General features: G+C 36.4%; 2 protein-coding genes across 2 annotated transcripts; both read right to left on the bottom strand.

The window, feature by feature from the left end:
• Positions 1–836: 836 nt before the first annotated feature.
• On the bottom strand, positions 837–3049 carry gcgb (glucagon b). Its single transcript, XM_028022133.1, has 4 exons — positions 2784–3049; positions 2579–2685; positions 1441–1596; positions 837–1323 (listed from the first exon to the last, which is right to left on the bottom strand). The coding sequence occupies exons 2-4, from the start codon at positions 2671–2673 to the stop codon at positions 1203–1205; spliced, it is 372 nt and encodes a 123-aa protein (XP_027877934.1). The 5' UTR covers positions 2674–2685; positions 2784–3049; the 3' UTR covers positions 837–1202.
• A 346-nt stretch (positions 3050–3395) lies between these two features.
• fap (fibroblast activation protein, alpha) lies at positions 3396–12740 on the bottom strand. The gene is made up of 27 exons (XM_028022132.1): positions 12616–12740; positions 12385–12508; positions 12112–12196; positions 10155–10244; positions 9971–10065; positions 9805–9879; positions 9648–9700; positions 8908–8980; positions 8609–8729; positions 8071–8225; positions 7837–7934; positions 7581–7710; positions 7431–7469; positions 7250–7348; positions 7094–7164; positions 6949–7002; positions 6385–6509; positions 6181–6237; positions 5915–6013; positions 5611–5680; positions 5343–5537; positions 5216–5270; positions 5027–5126; positions 4657–4715; positions 4228–4300; positions 3979–4052; positions 3396–3804 (listed from the first exon to the last, which is right to left on the bottom strand). Exons 2-27 carry the CDS (start codon positions 12385–12387, stop codon positions 3703–3705), a joined length of 2250 nt encoding a protein of 749 aa, XP_027877933.1. The 5' UTR covers positions 12388–12508; positions 12616–12740; the 3' UTR covers positions 3396–3702.
• Positions 12741–12960: the final 220 nt, after the last annotated feature.

The raw sequence follows: 12960 nt of genomic DNA, 5'->3' as shown, positions 1-12960 counted from the left end.
TGGCTTTACAATCAAATTAATATCTTGTGTTTAAGCAAACATCAGTCTCTAATATACATATCAGATCACCTGTCAGCTGATTAGGCCGCTGTGCTAATGTGTGGCTTTGTTGTAGAAAACATGACAGGAACACCTAGTGTCAATGCAGCTGCTTTGCCTTCACACATCCGGCTTTAAGCAGAACAGGACTGGGCACAGGTTCTCTTTTGCAACCAACAGATGGTTTGATGTGCTGCAGATGACAGCTCGGAGAGGTGGAACATCCCCTGAGCGTGTCACGCTGCTGGCTCATGTGAATTACTGTTTCCTTCTCAGTGCTACGAGAAAATCAAAAGTGTTGACCCAGCTACTGATCCCAGCCGGTCTGATGCCGAGCTGATTGACATGATTTCCCTTTATTTAGCAGGACTGTCCTTGGTGTGCAGGTCTGATCATCATGGGGAGATCCTTCCCCAGTGAGCAGCTGACAGGTGAAACACATCATTGTATATCTTGCAGAAATCCCTCTGCATAGTTCTCCCTGGGGACAAACATGTTTATTGATTTTTCTTCTGTCTTCATTTGCAAGGAGGATTGAGAGAACACAAGAGGAAACATGTTCTGCAAGCTGGGACATGAGATCTCAAAGCAATAAATGAAACCTGATGAATATATCATCTAATATTCTAAGATGATATTAGCTCAAGTGAAAATAGTTCTTAGAAGAGACTTGAATTGCATGTTATTACTCCCTCCGTCACAAGGACCTTAGCACATCCTCAACTACTCTCAATTTTTTAAAAACACCTAAAACATCATTCATTCTCTGGATATGACATTATAAAAAGGGAACTTAATTATTGTACACATTTCTTTATTGAAAACTGCAAGAAAGGGTAGTTTAATGCTAGATGTGAAGTTTGGACCATCAACATAATTGAAATTCTAAAAATTCAAGTGAATAAGAAAATGATCAAATATATAATCAGCTAATTCTCCATAAAATTTCCTACCACATTTGTCATTTACATGGATTTTTTTTTTTCCCCCAATATTTCTAGAAGTATCTCCTTCAGCCACTGAAGGCCACTAAGGCTTCTTGTGAAGACACATTTAATTGTGTTACCAGAAGAAAGTGTAGTACAGGTTGTGACACATGTAATTGCACAGAATCAGTGAAAAACAGCTGCATCGTTTTACAAGAACGACAACAGCTTGAGGAGTTAGTCTCTTCTGCCTCGGCCGGTCTTCAACCAGGAGACAAACTCTTTGGCTGCCTGGTCCTGCAGGTAAGAGCTCACGTCGCTGGTGTAGGTGCCGTCTGCATGGCGTCTGAATAAACTCCTTTAGAAGAAAGAAGATTTGCCATGTCCAGTCTGGATTTATGGTTTTTAACATTAGGAAATGTTACTTTACCAACCATGTTTCAAATGCTTCATTGTAACATTTTAATGCACTCACCCGTTCCTTTTTGAATTCTTCAGCCACTGGACAAAGTCTTGGGCTCTTCTTGTTTCCAGGTATTTGCTGTAGTCATTGGAAAATGTTCCCTCCGAGTGCCTCTTCATGTTTGGGAATTCAATGGGATCACTTAAAATTGAGTTTTCACTCAACAATCTAAAAGTAAAATGTGACAGAAAGAGCTGAGTTAAATGACACACTTAGATTTAAAGTATGTACAAGAAGATCATGGAAAGAGTCTGTTGGCCGGATTATTTCACTGCATCACAGCGACATTTTAGGTGCAACATTCTCATTAACAACAAAATAAAGTCAGGCCTAATTTATTCATAGCCCCTGATATATCTGGATGCATCACATTTATTCAACCACAAAATTTGTTTCTGGTAAGACATGTCAGTGGCATTTTGCAAAACTTTAATGGACTTTTGTAAAATGAGCCTCATTTCAAAAGAAGACATCGCTACAATAATTTATTTTGATTTTTTATGAAAAATGCTATGCCAAATTATGTATATCTTTCTCAAATATCTGTGGAAATGTGGTTGCTGAACTTCTTCCAACTTTCCACAGGTATTTTGACAAATTGTGTTTGGTGATGAGCCCCAAACTTTGAATTTGGAAGGCATCCTTGCCATCACCCTAATCTTTAGTTTCCTTCGTAGATTTAATATCAGATTCCAGATGGGACTGTGGGTGGATCTCTCCAAAATGTTAATATCACATCTGGTTAGAAGAAAGATACTGATAAAATTACTTCAAGTCTAAATCTGCCAGAGCTTACTAATCGTTTGGAGCCTAACAACATTTTCTTCCAACATATTATTATTATTATTATTATTGATACAGACCTGTCAAATATATAGCTAAGTTTACACTTTTGCATTTCAACTTCAAAAGTACTTTAAGAAAATAGAAAAAAAAACTTTTTATTTACAACATGGACTAACAAGAAAACATACATATCTTTTTTGTCCTTTTATGCAACTAAATAATGATAATATTTATAATATAAATAAATTATAGTAACAATAGAAAGTAGAAGAATATGAAGATTAGACTTGTATTATTTAGATTTTTCTTCTAAACACTAACATAAATCAAACTGATAAGTGTGAACACTGAAATATGATCTTACAGCGGTGTTCGGTCCGTGTCCTGGTCAGGCACCTGCCAACTACTTTGGATGATGATAAGGAGCATAAGTCCAGCAAGAGACTGAGCACTTTTCATTTTTTAAGCTGCCTGAAAATGAGCAAAATAGAGACAAATAGTAGTTTTTTTTTTTTTTTACCTAAATGAGGGATTTGAGCTTTCAGAATGAATTGTGAAAAAATTCTTACCTGTGTTCTTTTGTGCAGATTGTTTAAGAGAGGGATCTTGCTTTGCGTTGATGGTTATTGTTCTTCTCTCCCGCTTGTGGAGCTTCTTTGTGGTCTCCTCCCCATCTGCTCAGCTTTATATAGCAGAGATGAGGAGCATTCTCTCAGGTGACTCCCTTCGTCACAAAAACCTTAGCACATCCTCAACTACTCTCAAGCCATTAGTCAGCTTCTGGCTCAGTGCCCTGAATGTAATCATGGTTAAAAAAACTAAGCATGACAGCTGGATGGTCAAAAAACATCATTAAGTCTCTGAATTAAAAATAGTATCTACTCCAACATAAACATTTCTACAAATTATAATTGTTAACTTTGACAGAAAAATGTTAAGCTCATTTACCCAAAAGACAAGAAAATAAGTTAAATAATTAACATTTTGGAAAAAAATATTTATCTAATACAGTTATTACTAAAACAAATGTAATCTATAAGAAAATCTTACGTTTAAATACTGCTGATCTTTGCTTTATTTCTTAATTTGACATCCTCAACATCTGAAGCTACACTCAGACCTGCAGACAATTTCTCCAGCGCAACTTTCAATAACTGTTAGGAACTGCAAATGACAAGCCATTTATATCTTAAAACAGTCTTTATTGTATCTTCATCAATGCAATATTACAAGTGTAAAGACACCACTCCATAGTGCAGCGTGACACATTTACCACAAGTTATCACATTCACATAAAAAAGACAATACTTCAAAATGCATGCAATGACCTTTTCTAAAAGTCACATATCTTAATAATAACAAAAAGGCTCAAATTTATGAGCAATGAAACATGCGAAATTTACCCGTCTGGTCAACATATTATTAAAAGTAAAACAAGGAAATTGTTTAAAATGTTCCTTTATAAATGCTAAAGACTCTTTTTCACATCTATTCAGGTTTGAGGAGGCATTTCTGCAGAAAGTGACTCATGAGGGTGTATGTATGATGATAGGCTTGTCCCCTGAGAGAGTGATCCTTGTCAGTGTACCACTGAAATTAAAACCAAAACAAAATTACTCCCAAGATAACAAAATTAAAGATATGACCAAAGCTATCTTATATTTTTATGCAATAACTAATGGTAATTTTTTCCATTTGAAACTCTCTTTAAACAAAAGCACATTCAAGACCAATATTAGTCTAGTTCCCTCAGCCAATATTTACCATTGCCTCAAAATCCACAAGTTCTTCCACCAGAGCTTTGGAGATCTGTGCAGCCTGCTGGAAATGGACATTGTCTAAAGGAAGAACAGCAAATCACAACGTGACTGAATGTCAAAGCTGAAATCTTATTTGAAGCAAATAGAAACTATTTGTGCGTGACTTTATTCTGTTACTAAGCAATGGGGCCGGGGGGGAAGGTTAACACATGTTCAAAAACAGCGATTAGTAAAGAGGAATCACAGAGCGTACCGTCTGCTGTGCCGTGAATAAGGAGATAGGCAACCTTTTTAAAGTTCTTTGCTCTTGATGTGACTGTGGAGTTCTATGAAACAGAAAAGAGAAAATCCAGAGACAATAATGCAACTTGTGTCTCAAATCAGAACAGTGGATTCTAATGGGCAAGTGTAATTTCAGAACCATAGGTAGCAATTTTGAAAACATAAAACATACTGTAGATAAATCATGGCCTTCATATACTTTTTCAAAGCAGGTAAGTAATTTAAAAATAACTTCATGAAGAAAAAAATAACTTTTCTCACATAGATAGAAAATATGTCATATACAAATAGTATTGTGACCTAAAAGCCTGACCAAAACAGATCAGGCTTTTAGGTAATAATAATTAAAAATAATATTACTACTACTATTATCATTTGGACAAGGGTGTCTGTTGCTTACTTTGTAAGAGTCTGAATTCTCTGATGGTTTACCCATGTAGCGCTCAGTGTAAACTGCATCTAAAAGAAATCAGAATATAATTTGGGCTGAGACCATTACATAAATATTAATTACAGTGTTCAAACAACTTATTCTTGAAGTCTTTAGCTGTTCATGTTTATTTTAAAATACAAAATAGTAAAGTTTACTCTGACTTTATGGTAGATATTTATGCTGCAGGGAGGAAAGAGATGTGAAGGAAGAAGAGTAGTAAGGAGGATACAATAAAGGAAAGAGGGAATATAAGAAAAGAATTTTGAGGATGAAATTGATGCTTCTTCAGTTTGATCAGACAAAACTGGTGCTAAACAAGAAAAAACTTATCACATACCATAATAGTCCCACTTGGCTACTGGGGCCACGGCAATCCCACACTTGAAGAGTCCAGTGCCAGCACCCAAAGCCATTGAGGTGACATAACCACCATATGACTGAAGATGAAGATTTACACTCATAAATAAAAAAATGCAATTGATTTATAAGACAAAGAAAATGAATCATCAAAATACAGGCAACCTACCCAGCCCCATATTGCAATTCTATCTTTGTCAATAAAACCCATGTCGATGAATTTCCTGTGAGACAGAAATCACGTTATAGCTGAGAAAAAAAAAAAAAAAAATTCTTGTGAAGTTCATTTTCTTCACCTCACTGCTGACATTTGATCTTCCACTTCAAAGGTCCCGAGGTGTTTGTAGATTGCATGCATTATCTCATCACCCTGATAACCGCTTCCCCTGCCGTCAACACTGGCGACGATGATTCCGAGCGAACTGGAGAGGTACGTTCCCCAGTTCAGCTTGTTCTGATAGCTTACACTCTGACTACAGGGGCCAGCGTACCTGCAAGGAACAGAGTCACCATAAGGCCTTCCAAGATGGTAAGTTGTGGCACACTGAGATGCTGCTTACTTACACATCAATAAGGAGAGGATATTTTTTGGACTTCTGGAAATCTGGTGGCAACATCATTTGATACCACATATCTGTTTATTCAAAAAGGGTTTGGAAAAGAGGGAGGGATGGATTTTAGCAAGGAAAGAAACTTGATAAATATCTGTATATTTACTTTGGATCTTTTTAAAGTATGATAAGGTAATTATGCAAAAATAGTTAATTACACTTCCAGTTTGAAGTGATGCTTTAAAACAGAAAGAAAACCTACATGGAGAGTTTTAAATGAGAGTTTATGTCTGTAGTTTTTAACATGTATGCCTCACCAAATCCTGCAATCTTTACGGTGCCATATTTCATTGTTGGCATTTGAAATTCAGACAGAAGATTTTCCAGATCCTTATTGTCTTCCAAAATTGATAGTTCTAAAATAAAAAAAACACATAAACTTAAAAGAATAAATAAATAAATAAATAAGTTGAAAATTGTTTCAGTGCACTCAAAGTTAACAGATCAAACATTCTCTATTTTTTCAAAATTATTTTTTACAGAAACTAAAATAAATAAGTCAGCAAACCATAAAAAGAAATACCTGTTCCTGCACCTGAGCCCCTGTTGTCCATAAGTGTGTAAAGGGGCAATCCAGGTCCTAGTCCAAACAAGACAGACATAAATTCGCAAAGACATTTCACACCAATATTAGCCGTCTTTGTGACGTCTAAACTTTGATTATTGTTCACAGATGTTTCTTGCATGGCTGAGTTATTGCTTGCAAACACATATAAAGCCAACTGACCATAGCAGTCCATTCGGTAGAAGGAGGCGTCAACGCTTAAGTAAGCTGAGTTGTACTGACACCTGTCTTCATGTAAGCCACAGGTGAGGCACATGGGGGTTGAGGGACTGCTTCCAAGCATAATCCTGATATGAAAAAAAATCTCATTTAAGTTATGCAAATAATATTTTACAAGAGTCTAATTAGCTTGTCCAATAGTATGTCTTTTTCAGTTTAACAAATAGAGTCTTCCATGCTGGCAAAGATGTGTAAAACTAATTAAAATTAATTATTATCTTTTTAAGGTGGTCTGGCAAAAAGCAAAGGATAAATATTGTGATACAAAAAAATTCATCCCCACTGTGCAGTACTTTGTACACCTTTTGAACTTTTTCACATTTTGTCACATTATAACTACAAACTTCATTGTATTTTGATTTTGTAGGCTTCAGGATGATCTGAAGAGATATTAAGACAATAATACATTTTACCAGATGGTTTATAAATAACTTTTGCAACTTTTCTGCCTGCTAAGATTACCTGAAAATTGTTCTTCAGCGACAAGATATTCACAAAACTGCTTACTTGTAAAGATTTCTCTTGACAGGGTTTCTTTCATGCTGATTACTTACAAAATATCTGTAGGAAACAATTTAGCATCAGTCCTTTTTCTGACATTTTCACTGATGGATGTATGATTTTGCATGAAAGGTGTAGTAATTTCACTCACATGGCATCCTTGGTTAATTTTGATATATAAATAACTTCCCATTTTCCAGATGTAATTGGTGTGGCTTTGCCCTTATTCAAAATAAAAATAAACATGATTAAAGAAAGGCAGGAAGGAATTGATTTAGCTGTAAATTGCTATAAAAAAACCACTTACATTTTTTATGTAATGAATATGTTTGTAGCCTTGAGTGTCACTCATTACTTTGTAGAAACTGAGTTTATCCTCAGCAAAGAAAATAGGCAGTGGCATATACTGAGGGGAAAAACATATTTTAATAATCAGACATTAAATGGTTGAAATAAAAAAAAAAATAATTTGCTTTTTGGAAACTTACATGGCCAATCCAACCTGTCTTGCTTGTTTGCTCAAATTTCTGCAAAGAGTAAATGTTTTAATTCAGCATCAGTGTACATCTTAGAATCATCTCATTGAAAACTAGTGAGGATTTTCTGACAGGACAGGTAACTTGAGTCGTGACATCCACCTCTTTCTCTCTCCAGCTGCTCCCATCAAAGTCATAGATGGCTACAACCACATGATTCTGTTTCCTTGTGAGCCATTGCACAGCGACGCGTTCGTCTGTTGCCCAGGTCACTGAGCACAAAATGTGATCACTGAGTAAAAAGCAAAAGAAAATGACAAGGTTTTCAAATGGGGCAAATTGTGAATACATCGCATTAATCTCTGCTTTAAAATCAGTATTACGTGTTAACGTAAGGCTATAAGTTGTATGTACAAACCTTCCAGCCATGGAAGCAGGAAGAGCGAGCTGTGAATGGAGGGTGGGATTTGCGGTGTCAACGACAAACAGCTTCACTTTGGTAAGGTTTGATCCAGCCTATGATAAAAAGAAATTGACCAGAACAAACGGGATAATCCATTAAAATCCTATAATCTAAAAAAATAGCAGTAACGTTTGACAGACATTGTGGTTGGAAATGACTATACTGGTTTTAAAAGTCATATAATCAAACCTTTGGATAAGGAATAGCCACTGTTTCAGGATATTGCTCTGATCCGTACCAAGAGAACTCCACTTTTTGAACTTCTGTATCGTTAAACTGTGCATAAGCCAAAAATCTTCCTGTTGAGGACCACCATATTGCCCCGTTTGAAGCAAAGACTTCCTCTGAAAGTCATAAAAAAAACCTGTTAAAATATGTCAAAGTAAAAACTAACCTGTGTGTTAAATATTAGGAATGATGGTATCCATATTTGATCATTAACTGTTGATTTACTTAGTTATATTTTTATAAAATAGAACTATTCCATTTGAACATAAATATAATTTACTACAAAGCCATTACTTACTTATGATATGAGTTCATGGTAGACTTAGCATTAGGAATTAGTCACTATGACACAGGTTTTGGGTTTAAAACCAAACCTGGACTAACTAAGTAAAATCATTGTACCATTTCAAATCAAAGACGGGCTTAGCAAAAAAAAAAAAAGGAAGTAATTTTTAACCCAACAATTTTTATAGTGCAGACCAATATCAAGCTTACTTACCCTCATATATCCAGTCAGGAATGCCATTGAGGATTTCATTCTTTTTCCCATTGGTTGTCAGCTGCACTGACTCAGCAGTTACATTGGAGTTTAAAAAAATATTGAAGTTTGAGACATATGCCTGGAAGGTAGAGTGTAACAATTATTTTGTTAAAAGTTTCAGCAAAAGGTTCAGTCAAAACTATAAATGTAAATGATTTTACAAATAATAGAACAATGTTGCCATATTTGAAAAAAGTCACATATTACTATTCCAGCAAACTAAGAAATACACCAGGGAACAAAGACTTTAGGCTCACATATTGGTTTCCTTCTGGTGCAAAGCTAAAGTACTGCACCATGCGTGGAAGGCTCGCTGGTGTTACAAATGTTCTGTAAAGACATAGCAAAAGCATTTAGAGAGCAAATTGTTTTTGAACTAACTGAAAATAACCCTGAAAGAACAGAGCTGCAAATCACACAATGTAAAAACTAAGCAAAATCTCAGAAAACATAGCATCAAATCTGACAGGCAATTGAAGGTATATCTAGGATTTATCTCTGTCAACTTGATGAAAAAATGAGAGAGAAATTCAAAAATAAACCTAAATTCAAAGTTCTCTCAACAGAAGTTACAGTTAATTGCAAATTCAAGTAATTTACTGAAGGCTCTAAACCTCACCTATCTCTGAATGCATCATCAGATTCTGGTTCCAAATTACAGGAGGAGTATTTAGAATGTAAATGCATACATAAAAAAACAAAAAAGAAAAAAAGATGACATAAAAATGCTAATGGTGTAAATCTGACTATTACTGAACTTCATATTAAATTTCTATATTTATATTACTTTTATTACTATGCCTGCCTACCCTTAACCTTGGTAAATAACTTTTTGTTATACTTGTCTGGTAAAAATGTACTCTAAAAATTATGATGATTGATTCATTTTGCAAGTCATCATGTTTCCTTTTTTTCCTTTATTATTATGGTTTTGTTGCATATCAAAATCAGCATACATATTTTGTGCACAACTACTGACATAGCAAAGTTTACTTACGATTTTGTCATGTCGTAGATGGAATATGAGGCAGAATAGGAATGTCTAAAGTTCTGTAGGATTTTAAACACAGATTATGTTTCATACTTATACATCAGATGACTTGGCAGGTTAAAGAGAAATGTTACAACAAAAACATCTGTTGGGTGCTTCTCACCTTAGTGTAATTGCTTTCGAAGGCAATATATTTATGATCCCCTGACAACCAGTAATCAGTGGCATCCACTTTTTTCTGAAGTTAAAAGAAGTATACGATCTTTTGGTAATTATGTTCAGATTAAAAAGTTGTAAAATTAATATATTGAAATAACTAGCTGCTTTACAAATGTTGCATTGCTCAGATACAGATCCTTGTCCTTTGTTTCAGCATTGTGAAGGTACACATTTCCATCTGTTTCTTTATGCACATACTCTTTATCTGTAGCAACAAGAAAAGGAAAAGAAAAAAGGTTTTATGGATTTAGATAACCAGCACAACAGGATAGATGATTCAATAAACAGAATTACCCGACATCCAGTACAAATTGTAGGATTTCTTTCTGATGGTGTCATTAAAGTAATCCTGAAGAGTGAATGGCCTTTTGCTGGCTCCGGATCCTAGACAGATGCACAAAGACATGTTCATGTAAGCCAAAACCTGCTGCTTATGCTATTGGAGCCATTTCAATTGTTCACTAAAATGGCTACAAGAGCAAAAATCTCTTTGTTGGGTCTCCTCAATCATTTGTAAGTCAAAGTTCATAAGGTTCAATCCTAGTTTAACTATTACCCATTCTTTTTAGAGTAAAACATAGTTGCAATTTTCCCCTCAAAGGCCAGAGCTGTGTGTGGAGAGGTGTGTGAGTATGTGGATTCGATTCAAGGTATTACACACACATACAGTCACTGTGGAGGCTCATTATTGATAACATGCACCCCTTTCCTACTGCTTTAAATGTAATTATATAAACTGATAAGTCACACTCTTATTATTAAAAATTGATTACACTTGGTTTTATCTGGACCATATTTCTTGATACTGTGCAGAGCCAGCTGTTGGCAGGGAGTGAGTTTGACTGTGGGTTTGTTGGTACAACAGTGATAAGCAGAGGACTGAAGCTCCATCTTAATACATTTAATCACTTTTGTCTTTCTACCCATCAACAAGACAAGTATAGCTAAAGTAAAAGCACAGGCGTCGCTTTTACTTGTCCAGAGTGACAGTCTTGTTGGTTGCTTAAACAAAATCAGGGCTGTTTTAAAGAGGAACAGCAATCTTTAAATCTTCCTTTAAAAGTGGTTGATATTAAGGACATAGTGTAGATGACCCTAGTTTCTAACAAATTTCACACTTAGATTTACATTCTTAGAATAAAGTTGAATTTCAACATGTTTCAACTAGACTTCTTGGTTTTTATTTAATTAATCTAGTTCTGAAAAGCTACATACAAATGTCAAGTGTGGAGGTGAGGGATCTCTTCCAAGACACCTGAGGGTATGAGCACTCTAAAGTCGCTTTTCCACTGGCAAGTGGTGCACTAACCAGTTAATGTGCTGTTCAGTTCTACTCCAGGTAGCGAGCTTTTCCATTATACGCTCTGTTCCTTACTATTGTGGGTGTGATGTGAGTGCGCAACAGCTGTGGGCAACTCTCTGCTGATGTTTCCAGCAACACTCAACAATGGAGAAACTCAAGGTTGCTCCTCCGTACTAAACAACTCTCTGACAGCAGAAGGCATGTCTGTGGTCCACAGCTAAACTTAAAGTTGTTTTTTTTTTGCAGTTTTAAGTGATGTAAATCGCGAGTCAATCAACAAATGCAGTCAGCTGTCAATCAAATTGCTTTTGTGCCGTGCCAGGCTTGGTGCGGCTGGTACTACACATGAAGTAGCTTCCAAAAAATGACAAGAGCTAGGCAGAGCAGTGCTGGATCTGCTAATGGAAAATGAATCTGGCGGACCAGGACCGTCCCGGTTAAAGGCGGTCTAGTGGAAAAACGCCTTAAGCCACTGCTGTGGGCCCCAAAACTATCTAGGATCCCACATTAAAGCTTGAATTTTTACACAGATCATAAGAATAAATTACATTTGTTTAATAATAATAAGAATTCTATTACATTTGATTTGATGGTTTCAGCGCTGATAAATTAAAATATTTTAATTTGTTTAAAAATTAAATTTAAGATTTATAGAAACTGGCAAGCTTACTATGTAAAAGTTAAAAGTATTATGTTGTTGCATAGGGCCTCACAATAAATTCTGCAAAAGCCCCCATACTACCTTGGGCCAGCCCTGGCAACTGTGTATCAGCTTCTGAGAGGAGTGCTCCATTTCTCTTTCTCAGGGGAATATCTTAACCTCTGAGCTAAGTGCCTATAGACTAAAGGGGGAAGTTATGCAACCCCGGGGAGTGGGATTCAGTCTTAATGCAGCACAGAGACAGACAGACCAAGAAAGGAAGACAATAGCTCATAATCAGAACTTACTGCTGTAATAAACTGCTGGGATTGTTATTAACGTGATGACGACAGCCGCCCCTATCACTCCCAAAACCAGCCTGTTGCTGAAGCCCTGTGAAAGAAAGGGGGAAAAAAGGCAACCAAATAATGTAGACACGCTGACGTTGCAGTATTCACTGAGCTTTTGAATGTTATTTTTATCTAATGCTTAGTAACTATCTTTCTTTAATAAACAGTTGTTTCAGCCCTAAAAAAAGACTCTTTTGAATATTTGACGCGAGTTTTAAATCGCCTACTGACCATGATGGAGATGAAGTTGCCGCCCGAGCTTTCGCGTAATGTCCCTCAGAAGTCGCGTTTTGCAGTTTCTCCTCGGACGCGCAGCCTGGTCAGCATACTCTCACTCGCAGTGCAGCCGCCAACTCTGAATTGTAATTCAATAACATAAAGCTGGGTGCCGGAGCTTCCTATTCTTCCCTGTGTATTCCTGGAAGTAAACATGCAGACATACACACGCACTCACGCACACACCGAGGTAGACTTCTCTCTGGAGTCCGGAGCACAACTTTCCAAGAGCGCTTCCTAAACCCGGAGTATATGCAGCTCCGGTTTTAGGAAGCGCTTCATTCCTCACCGAGGGCAAGGCGTTCACGCATCAGGCGCGACAAAACCAGAAAAGCCGGCTCTCTTAAGTTTATTTATCTATCTAGATGAGGTTCAGAATCTTGGAAAAGTATTCATCAGATCACCTTTTTTTCTCACACGTCGTCACCTTAGACCAGGGGCGTCAAACTCCAGTCCTCGAGGGCCGGTGTCCTGCAACGTTTAGATGTGCCTCTGCTGCACCACACCTGAACAGAATAATTAGGTCATTAG

Source organism: Xiphophorus couchianus, chromosome 7, assembly GCF_001444195.1.
Source record: "Xiphophorus couchianus chromosome 7, X_couchianus-1.0, whole genome shotgun sequence".
NCBI lineage: Eukaryota > Metazoa > Chordata > Actinopteri > Cyprinodontiformes > Poeciliidae > Xiphophorus > Xiphophorus couchianus.
This window is presented reverse-complemented; position numbering and strand designations above follow the sequence as displayed.